The sequence below is a fragment of the Calliphora vicina genome, chromosome 4, assembly GCF_958450345.1.
Source record: "Calliphora vicina chromosome 4, idCalVici1.1, whole genome shotgun sequence".
NCBI lineage: Eukaryota > Metazoa > Arthropoda > Insecta > Diptera > Calliphoridae > Calliphora > Calliphora vicina.
In genome coordinates this window covers 5,252,839-5,265,033 of record NC_088783.1, presented here as the reverse complement: position 1 = coordinate 5,265,033, position 12,195 = coordinate 5,252,839, and the positions used below count along the sequence as shown (strand labels likewise).

The window sequence follows — 12,195 nt, the reverse complement described above, 5'->3', positions numbered from 1 at the left end:
GGAAGATGCTACCTTAGACAACCCTTGGCTCATGATAGATATCCCAATAGTACTTGTCAGTCTTGTAGAAATAAACTAAAAAAAATTCCGAATTTCATGTAATGTGCAATCAAGAAAAAGTATTTAAAAAAATGTTGACAAATGAGGAAGTAATTAAATTACAGGTAAATCAAAGACAGTGAACTAGAGTATAGGTTGAGTATAATTATAGTATAGTAGGCACAGATATAAATAGTGATATAAATAATAGTTCAGATGACGGCCTAGTCGAAAGTGAGGAAATACCTACTCAGATTCTGAAACTGACAGTACCTAGTGAAGATTACGACAGATCTAATATAAAAATAAATAAAAATAAGCTGGCAACCAAAACGGAGAGTATCTTTTCTAAAGCAAAAAAGTACACATAGGTATTCCTTTCGTCGCCAGCAAACTTTGGATCCATATACGTACACATTACGGTACCAGTGTCCAAAGTGTGATTATGCTTTTCACAAATCTACCTTTATGCTTAAACATCTCAATGAAATACACGGGGAAGAATAATTAATAATCATTTGCGAACATGAGGAATGTGGCCAGCCATTTACAAATAGCCGGAGCTAAATGTATCACTATCGACACAATCACATACCACAACAGTGAAGTGAAAAACAAGACAATACTGCGGCTAAAACTCCTTATTGACATGTATATAAATAATGTGTCGATTTATACAAAATTACACGCTTTAAAATAACACCAATCCTCACATGGACTCAAAGAACTCTATCCATTTCAATGCAACGAATGTAACAGGCTTATATTGCGCAAAGTTCATTGAATGTACATAAGCATTACAAATAAATAAATTTCGAATGCCCTCATTGTGGATCCAAGAAAACAAAGATAAAGGAGTTAAGATCTCATATGAGCTCTCCATAACACGAAAATTCCTGTCCCAATTATCCCATGATATTTTACAGATCGAGCAATCGTCGCATTCATGTTGACGTTGTACACAAATGCGATAAAACATTTGGCAAAGGTAACGATTTAAAAAGTCATGAAAAGCGACTCACTGGTCAATTGCCGTCCAAATATTGTAAAAGTATATGTTTGTATATTCCTATATATCGTTATAACGACAATATATTGTTTTCAAGCCCCTTTAAATGATATTAACAAATTTGCGATCAAATAATTATTTAATAAGATACATACATATACCTATATATATACTTTTAGCAGTTTGGCGATTAAATGAGTTGCATCGGTACTTATTTTTTTAATTAATATAATTATTTACAAAGATTTTAAGTAAAAGCGCAAAACTTACCAAGAAATTTCTAAACTTTATACATTTTTTATTTATAAAAATTAGCGACACATAAAATTATTATAATTTAAATTATTTTCAATTTAGTGGAAAAATACAAATAAATGAATTTTCATTCACCTTGGGTAAATTTTGTTGTGTTACACTTTAGGCACTAATAAAATAAAAAAAAATTTTGATAATATTTGATAATTATTCTTTTATTTGTAATTTTTTTTTCACTTTGTTTAAGAAAAATATCAACACTGAAAAAACAAAAACAAACATGTCGACAAAGAAACCGTTACGATAATATATGAGAGTTACCAGATTTTTGTTTTTTATTATTATCGAAAATACATTGAAATTAGGGTTCTATAATGCCATGTTTCCACGACAGTCTGAATTACTTAATTCGCGTTTTGAATTACGATTTCGAATCAACCTGTTTACACGACAACATTCGTAATTCAGTTTGACATTTACTTATTTCTTCTTCTTGTTTTTTTTCTTCTGTTTACATGTTTTGTTTTTTTGTTTGTTTGGTGCGAATTTTAAATTTGTAATTTGGCAATGGATAAAAAAGGTAACCTAGCGTTTACACATGCAAGTAACAGTTCGAAAAACACAATACATACATACTTTTGCACTAACACAATCACACATGCAGCCACTTGCAGCTCACTGCCTACTGAATTTAGGTGGACAGTGATTTTCGACACTTTCATACAAGTGATGACAAATAGAGTTGCCAATAAATAGCTTTTAAAAAATTTATCAGAAGGTGGTAAAATAATAATTATATTTTTAACTTATTTTATGTATTTTTGTAAAAGAAAATAGTACAAATGTTAGTGGTCATAAGTAAAAACATAAAATTGTGGCATTATTAATTAAACAAATATAATTTAATTATTATTTTCATTATTAGAAAAAGGAAAAAGTGCAAGCAAATGGGACCAGGGCAGCGAGCGGGCTTTATTAGAGGTGTGGGCTGAAAGAATGGCAGAGCTGCGTGGCTTTAACTTTACGCTGCGTTTACACATGCAAGTAGATTGATGAAAGTTGATAATACGTATTATTATCGAAAATGTCGAAAATACATCGAAATGTCTACAAGTTGCTTGAGCGTTTACACATGCAAGTAAAAGTTCATTTTGTAAATGTTAGCGAAGGAGAATGATGTCTTCAAAATGCCACAAATATAAGAATATTACAGATAATTCGATAAATAAACCTTTTATATATCAGCATTTGTTATTTTTAAGTCCATTTGCGGCTTGAAACCAAATTTTATTATTTTTATTCATAACAATAAAGTGTTACCATGATATTCAAATATAAAAATTTCTGGGGAAAATGTTAGGTTAACAATTTTTATAGATATTAGTAACAATTTTATTTATTAAAACTAATGAAATTGCTATTTTTACGAAAACGATAAGCATTAGTGGTCATTTGTACTATTTTCTTTTACAAAAATACATAAAATAAGTTAAAAATATAATTATTATTTTACCACCTTCTGATAAATTTTCTAAAAGCTATTTATTGGCAACTCTATTTGTCATCACTTGTATGAAAGTGTCGAAAATCACTGTCCACCTAAATTCAGTAGGCAGTGAGCTGCAAGTGGCTGCATGTGTGATTGTGTTAGTGCAAAAGTATGTATGTATTGTGTTTTTCGAACTGTTACTTGCATGTGTAAACGCTAGGTTAATCAGACTTTTTATTTCTTTTAATTTATTTATTTAATACAAAAATCTTTTTCTTTATTTTGTTATGTTTTGACATTTTTGTTTGGACAGCTGATTTTGATACATAAATAATCGATAAAAATTAGAGATGACAGTCATTCGTTCGTAATTCATAAGGTAATTCAAACTGAATTACGTACGAACAAGGTAATTTGCACTTGAAATTTTGTATGGCGAATCATGTAATTCAGTTCGTAATTGGGGGTTGAATGACGAATGAGAGCGTGAATGACGAATAATGCCGTCTTTTGTTCGATTGTTCGAACAATCGACCTTTTGCTGAAAAAAGTCGAAATCGACTTTTTGGTCGGAAAAAAGTCGAACAATCGATTATGTTATCTCAAAAGTCGAATAGTCGATAAAAGTCGAAAATAGTCGATAAAAGTCGAATAGTCGATAAAAGTCGACTTTTTGGAATGTTAAAAAAAAAATATTTAATTGCAACATTATACTAAAACTATTGCAATTTGGTACACTTGCATTTTTTGTAGTGTATAAATATAAATAAATGTTTATAAATTAAAGCTTTTTTCTACACAACATTCTTTTAACTATTATCGCCTTGATAAATTTCATTTTGATTGCTAAACATTACAAAAGGCGCATCAATAAATGTAGAAACTATGTATTTGTTACAAGAAATGGTAAAAAGTCGAAAATAGTCTAAAAGTCGAAAAAGTCGATTGAAATAAAAAGTCGAAAGTTCGACTTTTATAAATTACCAAAAGTCGAAAGTTCGAAAAGTCGACTTTTTAAAAAACGAAAAAGGTCGAAAGTTCGAAAAGTCGACTTTTTAAAAAACGGAAATAGTCGAAAGGTCGAAAAGTCGACTTTTTGTTTCAGCTATAGAACCTTAATTGAAATGTCTACAAGTTGCTTGAACGTTTACATATGCAAGTAAAAGTTCATTTTGTAACTGTAACCTAGCGTTTACACATGCAAGTAACCTAGCGTTTTCACATGCAAGTAACAGTTCGAAAAACACAATACAATCACACTTTTGCACTAACACAATCACACATGCAACGACCTGCAGCTCACTGCCTACTGAATTTAGGTGGACAGTGATTTTCGACACTTTTTTTTTTATTTTATTTTTATTCATAGTAATATAAAAAGCCATTCTTGGCCAATAAATATATATATATTACAAAGCAGTAATCCTAAATAAAAGTATATAAATAAGTACAAAATTGAAACCAAATTCTTTTTTTTTTTTTTATTAATAACGATAAAGTGTTACCATGATATTCAAATACAAACATTTCTGGGGAAAATGTTAGTGTTAACAATTTTTATAGGTATTAGTAACAATTTTATTTATAAAAGCTAATGAAATTGGTATTTTTACGAAAATGATAAGCATTAGTGGCCATTTGTACTATTTTCTTTTACAAAAATACATAAAATAAGTTAAAAATATAATTACAAGTGGGACACCCAGTGGGTTAAACTAATTCGGATACGCTGAATTCAGTGGTGCTAACCGTTTTTTTATGTTAGCTCGTATTTTCGAGATATACCGTTATTTCGAAAATGGAGGAGGTTCGCGTATCTCAAAAACGGTTTAGTTTATTTATTAAACTTGAAAAACCAAAATTCCGCACTAAAATTACCTTTAAGTAAGTCTTAACATGTTTTTAATTTAATTATAATTTTTTTGGTGGAGAGTTATCAATACATAATTAATTAAGCACAAAAACGTAACAACTTTTGCCAGACTTAGGTTTTTAACAATTACGTCTCGTCTCTATGTTACCTTATGGCTAGACACAACAAAATTCATTGACTTACAATGTAAATTTTACATGTATTACTAAGTTTTTTGACAACAGACTTAGGGTTTTTGACTCTGTAAGCTTCATGTATAAAATATCTATTGCCTGTATTGAAAACTATTTGTATGTCTAATTTTAATAATGCACATCGTCCTGTACCATTTTATACATTTATTTGTTATATTATTTATTTCATAAATATTACATTATTTTAAACAATTACATAAGGGTTAGATATATGAATTTAAAACACCCATTTGCCATACAATCAACAAATTCAATTAAGTTGGATGTTAATATATTAACTGTGCCATCAAATTTGCATCCTTTTACTCTATAAAAATGTTTCTGATTCATTCTCGACAGCAATTTCTAGTTGATCTGAGCCAGCTGCTGCTTCTAAATGTGTGCTGCGATGATTCTTTAAATCTGTTTCGCTATAAAAACCTTTGCTGCATATATTACAAATATGTGGTTTATCGCCTAAATGTCGCCGTTCATGATCCACAAGATTTTTCAATGTTATAAAGCGTTGTGAACAATATTTACAAACGTGTTTGCGTAAATTTTTATTATGATTTTTCATGTGAGACCTAAGACCCTCGGGTTGCACAAAACCTCTTTCGCAAATTTCACAAATGAATGGTCGTTCGCCAGTATGCAAACGTTCATGACAAACTTGAGAATTTCGCGTTCCAAAACGTTTGGGGCAATAGTTGCAGGGAAACCGTCTGAGGCCTTCGTGGATGACTTTAACGTGACGTGATATAGCATTTTTATGATTAAATACTTGAGGACACTGAGGACAAGGGAATTTCTCCAAGTTGGGTGTATGTGTGCGCATATGGGTAACTAACTCGGTACGTGTTACTTTTGCCACACCACACTCTTTGCAAACATGTTCTTTGATCTTTTTGTGTCTTTTTATGTGCTCTCTAAGGGCACGTTTAGAACTATATTTACGTCTGCACAAGTAACAAATATGATCCATTTCAAGTTCCAAATTGTCAGGCTCTGCTTCTTCATATTCTTCTTCTTCTTGGTAGTCTTGCTGAATAAGTTCTTCTGAGGAATTATGAGCGACTTGGCGATGCATCTTCAACTTGATGGCAACGGCGAAAGAGGCATCACAATTTTCATAATCACAACGGAAAAGCATTTCGATATGCTTCGATTTGATATGGAGAAACAATTGATTGTAACGTGTAAATGCTTTGGTACAATTTGAACATTGAAATGGCTTCTCCTGTCCCAAATGAGTTCCCCGAACATGGGCATCCAAATAAACCTGTTTGTAGAACTGTTTATTGCAGGCATTACAGTGTAGCGACTTTCGATCTCGATCTCTTTTGGACAGTACTACCTTTCCTTCGGAGCTGTTAATAGAAGGACTGGAATTATTTGCAGCGCCGTTCGGTAGTAGTAGCTCTTCATCATCGGCATCTTCTTCGGTATCATAGGATTCATATGATATTTGATCGGTATTAACTTCACCTTCCTCAAGGTAAGATGGTAATATAAACTGGGTATCCATTGCTTCAAAAACTGGTTCAGGTTTAATATACAAAGGCATATTGGCCAATTCCGGCAAAAGCTTAAAATATAGTCATTTATTCATTTCAATTGAAAATTGTAAGAGTATAACAAGCCGAAATGACTAATTAAATTTCAATCAAAATTTACGTTAAATCAAAATGGAATGATTACATTCTTACCAATTTATCATCATCATTCTCCTCCACATTCTCCTCATCCTTAATGTTTTGAAGCAGTTGAATGCATGGTTTTGCTTCTCTACTGTCATCCACTGGTTCTGATTCTTCCGTCCTGCTGGTATTCCATTTTTCATACAACATTTCTGTACTTCTTACGGCCGACTTCCGGAATTCATCGTAATCCAATAGACGACTATAGCACCACTCACATAAACGTTTCGGAAAGTCGTCATATTCATTATTCACGTCATACGAGGTTAGGAACATGAACAATTTACACAAATTGGGCAATAATAAACTATTTAAACTAGATGTTCCAGCATTACATTCACTATCAGCAAAATTACTACTTTCGCTTGTATTTAGATTGTTGTGTTTTAGACTCCTCAAACATGCACGACATAGTTCTTGTAGATTTTTATGGCTAATAGTGCTCATAATTACGCTATTAGTTGTATTTCTTTTGTAGAATTTAATAAGCACTTATTGATTTTTTGTTGAATATATTTTCATTTTTTTATACAAATATGTAGTAATCAATTTTTATTATTTGTATATTGGTTTTATCAGGGATGAGATAGCTGGTACAATTGTGCTTCTCTGGTACAATTCGACACTAAAAAGTACAATGGTATACCAATGACTTATTCGTACAATTTTAAAATTATATTTTAAATAGCTTCTTGTTCACCTTTATTGTAATATCTTTAGTTTAAAATTTTAAGTAGACTTTTAAAAAAAATAATCTTGTAACTTTCTAGTAGGGTGCTATAAATTTAAACTAAATCATTTTTATATGAAAAACAAGTAAGAGAGCTATATTCGGATGTGCCGAATCTTGTATACCCTTCACCAAATTATACTTCAAAATACAAATTTTAAATATTTTTAGGTAAACAACATTTTTTTTCCAGTTGTTTTTTTCATTTTTTGGGGAATTTTTTTTTTTGAGTTGTTATTTTAAATTTTTTAAATTTAAATTCTTTTTTTCTAAATTTTAAAAAAAATGTTTTGTTTTTAAATTTTTTTTTTGGTGAAAAAAAAAATTCGGCTTAAAAAATATTTTTTCCGATTTTGTCCCATTGTAGGCCCAACTTCTTATGGCCTTATATACGTCGTTGCAAAGGTCTTTGAAATATCTATCATTAGATATCCATATTGTCTATATTAATGAATGAAGTAATACAGATATAGCTGAAAATTCGAGGTTGTCCTGGTTTTTTCCTCATATCTCAGACATTTGTGAACCGATTTTGCTGATTTTAAATAGGAAACTTCTCGAAAGCATGCCTGACAGAATTATTGAAGATTTGAATCCCGAAGATATCTGGGGTCTTCAGAAAATTGATTTCAACAGACAGACGTTAATGGCTTATTCGACTCCGCTATCTATAAGGATCCAGAATATATATACTTTATAGGGTCGGAAAATTATATTGTGGAAATTACAAACGGAATGACAAACTTATATATACCCTTCTCACGAAGGTGAAGGATATACATATATAAAGTTCTTGGATATATAAAATTTAATTTAAAAATCACTAGATTTACGGAAGGGTTTAACGGTTAAAACTAAAATCGACTTATCGATTTTTTTCGAATATTTAAAAGTTGACATTTCGAATTTAGAGTTTTTTTGATTTTTGACATTTTATACAATTTTAATGTAAAAAATGTGTGTTTGATTTATTTAATTTTAAAATATTGTATTAATATTAAATATATAAAATAAATATGATGATGAAATAAATATAAATAAATAAAATCGGAAAAAAATATAACTGAGCCTTAAGCCCATATATAATATTTCCAGCAAAATATCGATTGTTCAAACAATACAAAATTGATTTTTTCATGGAAAACGCTAGATTTGATGAGTAAATTTCCAATTAATCAAACCTGCCAGATGAATATTGTAACTGAATCTTGGCTCCTATAATAATAGCTCCTATTTTTGAGGGATGTGTGGAAAATTGCTAAAACTGACAAGATATTCCAAAAAAATAGGATGAAAGCCACTTTTTAAAAATTTTTTTTTTTTATTTAAAATTTTGGTAAACATAGAAATTTTGAAAAGAAATTTTCAAATATGCAATAATATCGAAATCATATTTTTTTTTATTTCATAACCACTTCATTCAAGTGTTCACTGTAAAATGCTGTAATTGCAATTTTAATGCTATCAATTTGCTGTGATTAGCCATTAACACTTAGAAGAAGAAGAATTTGTGATTTTGTCATTTTTGTCGTCAGCTTGCAAAAAAAATTACTACAATTTTTTTTTAATTTATTGCAAATTTTTTCTGAAATTCTATACTCCTACTTAAGTCAAATAAATATAAAACCACCGCGTTTTGAATACAATATAACTAAAAAACAAAATAGAAGAAAACATGATGAATCCTTGTACGGTCGCCACCCAACGAAAAGACAATGAAGGCGATGATAGATGGCTAAGGTAAAAATTCGTACAATTTTCTTAGTTATTTGGTTTTAATTGTAAATAAAAATATATTTTCCTTATATTTATTTAGTATACACAAACGCTTTATTTCGGAGTGCCGTGAAAAAGATCCTGATGTCATATTCTTGGGCGATTGCATATTGGAGACATTGCAGGACACGGAAACATGGCATGACTATTTCGCACCCATGCATTGCCTTAACTTCAGCATACGTGGTGATCGTTGCGAAAATGTATTGTGGCGTGTGGAAAACGGCGAATTAGACAATGTTAAACCAAAAATTGTAGTTCTACATGTTGGCACCAATAACGTCGACAATATACCGGAAGAAATTGCTGATGGAATATATGAAATCATACAGAGTATACGTTCAAAATTACCCGATGCTTATATCGTTTTACCTGTAAGTTAGCTGAAACGTTGAAACACTCTCCCTCTCCTCTCTCATGCAACAATTTTTTTTAAATTTTTTTCTTGCAGTCTCTACTACCTCGTGGTCATCAACCGAATAAATTACGTGATAAAAATGCTCAAGTCAATAGTCTTATTAAAGAGAAAGTTGTGGGTCTTAATCGTGTACAAACTGTGGACATTGCAAAAGGTCTAGTACAGATGGACGATTCAATTAGTCATCATGATATGTTCGATTATAAGAATCTTACAAATACAGGAGCCAAAAAGGTCTTTGAACCAGTACATGACTTACTGTCTCAAATACTCAATGAAAATGAACAGGAACGTGATCTCACACCATCTGAATAGTTTGTTTTGATTTGTCCCTTCTCAACAAGTTACTTTCGTTTTAACACTGTAACTACTATAATTATTATTATGTTCACATGCAGCGCCGCTCTAAATAATTATTTTTTTATATTATCAGTCATTTTACTATATTTTTATAATTATGAAAAAATCCATTTTTAGATTTTTTAATCACATCCCATTTTTTTATTATTTTATAAAAACTAAGTTTCCTTATGCTAAAATTTGCTTTGCAAATTTGTATTTACATTTTTTAATTATTTAAGTTTATCATTATTTAAAGAAACCAAGAAAAAAAATTCCATTTCTCAAACCATTTCAGCATTTCGAACTCAAAAGTCTGTTTAGCTTTTCTTTTTTTTAATGAATGTACGTACTGCAATTATATTTTAGCTTTTAACCAAATTAGTTTAAGCTGTAAAACATGTTGATAGTAATGATCAAGGCTAATTAATTTGCCTTGGTAATGATGATTGATATTTTTGAATGCTTAATTTAAATATTTCGAATTTATAACAAAAACGCAGAAAAAGAACTACTTACTCTTACAACTTGAAGGTTTTATTAGTGTATCCATTCCAAAGTAATATATATTTTTAAGTTTTTTATTTAAATTTACTTAGTAATTTAGATTGCAAAAATTTGTACTCAATCACAATTTTAAATATACATACATCATAGATAGACCCTAACTATTATCTGTGTTTGAAAATAATTAAACACGCAGAACACAAAAAAGAGAAGAGCAATTGTCTAAATTTAAATGGAAATAAATATAACTTTTTTTATTGCAAAACTCATAAATAGTGTATTATTTTTCTTAGAATTCGCACCAAATGGGAATTTATTATTTTATGATGTTCGGTAATCTTGGATTTGGTGAGTTCTGTACAAAATGTAAATAAATTAAATATTTTTTTACCCAAGAAAATTATTTTTTTTTTTTATAAAAATAATGAACCTCCAAAACCTTTAATGTGAAAAAAATCTTCACAGTTGTCGACTTACGCTTTTTTACATACAAACATATTTCAAAAATAAATTAAAATCAGAGACCAAAAATAACTGTTATTAAATTTTTTGAGACTGAAAAAGTTAGGCATAAATCAATGAATAATTTTTACGTTTTCAAATAAGAGTTATTCATAATAAATATTTTTTTTCGTTGCTCATAACTTTTATTTTCGATTTATATATTTTTAAGTTGCCTAATAAGTGTTATTCATAATATATATTTTTTTACGTTGCTCATAACTTTTATTTTCGATTTATATTTTTTTACGTTGCTCATAACTTTTTTTTTCAATTTGTATGTTTTTAACTTGCCTAATAAGAGTTATTCTAAAGAATATATTTTTTTCGTTGCTCATAACTCAAAAGAAGTTTCTTTCGACACCTTGGTTGCATTTATTAGTACATACATTGAATTTAACCTTTAAAGTCGCAAAAAATAAGCTAGGTATGAGATTGATGTTTTTTATTGTGTGTTTTTTAATTATGAAGTTGCATCTTTTCTCAGTCAACAAAATACGCAAAGCAGAAAATGTTCTTTCAACAGAAAGCCGTTTAGCCGGCAGTGCATAGACAATATGAACCAATTTATTTAAAAATAACAAAAGTATCCTTTTTCTCTTCCTAATATTGCAACAAATCGGCTTCTACGTCCAGTCTCATAGGTTTAAAGCTCTCTATTTCAGCTTTAGCTGCTAATAACTCTCGCGATGTATTGCCTTTGTCATATTCAGAAGATAAATCCACTTCAAGTTCTCTAATTGACGGTCCGAACAACGATGACGTATTTAAATTCGTCGATTCGTCAATCAGAAAATCGGATATTGGTTGAAGTGGAGATACTTCAGGTGAAGTTAAATCGAAAATAAAAGTTATGAGTAACGAAAAAAAATATTTATTATAAATAACTCTTATTAGGCAACGCAAAAAAATATAAATCGAAAATAAAAGTTATGAGTAACGTAAAAAAATATTTATTATGAATAACACTTATTGAAAAGCAAAACTTATTTTCATTGAGAATAACTATTATTTAAAGAAACAAAAATTTATTTTTACAATATAACAGTTATTGATAACTTTTTTTAGATATTTCTTATAACAGTTATGTCTCTGATTAAAATAGTATTTAAATTTTTGAAAATGTTTGTAAAAAACATAAAAAACATCAATAATATGATCCATATGTAACATTTAAATAGACAGTTACTATTGAAACTGTAAATCATCTATATATAATTGGATTTTAGTTTATACATAAATGATTTACTCAAGATTTGTTCACTTATTGTCCATAATAAACTGAGAAATATACATAGAGCGGAAACTAAAAAAAAAATCAAAGAAAATAATTATTCAAAAAATTACACATACAGATAGGCCTCCATTTACGCGGTTTGTTGGGCC

General features: G+C 29.3%; 2 protein-coding genes across 2 annotated transcripts; one reads left to right on the top strand and one right to left on the bottom strand.

The window, feature by feature from the left end:
* Positions 1–4,988: 4,988 nt before the first annotated feature.
* Positions 4,989–7,084, bottom strand: LOC135957551 (zinc finger protein ZFP2-like). The gene is made up of 2 exons (XM_065508325.1): positions 6,548–7,084; positions 4,989–6,426 (listed from the first exon to the last, which is right to left on the bottom strand). The coding sequence occupies exons 1-2, from the start codon at positions 6,983–6,985 to the stop codon at positions 5,167–5,169; spliced, it is 1,698 nt and encodes a 565-aa protein (XP_065364397.1). The 5' UTR covers positions 6,986–7,084; the 3' UTR covers positions 4,989–5,166.
* Positions 7,085–8,819: 1,735 nt separating this feature from the next.
* Positions 8,820–10,581, top strand: Paf-AHalpha (Platelet-activating factor acetylhydrolase alpha). Its single transcript, XM_065508665.1, has 3 exons — positions 8,820–9,008; positions 9,085–9,418; positions 9,496–10,581. The coding sequence occupies exons 1-3, from the start codon at positions 8,944–8,946 to the stop codon at positions 9,775–9,777; spliced, it is 681 nt and encodes a 226-aa protein (XP_065364737.1). The 5' UTR covers positions 8,820–8,943; the 3' UTR covers positions 9,778–10,581.
* Positions 10,582–12,195: the final 1,614 nt, after the last annotated feature.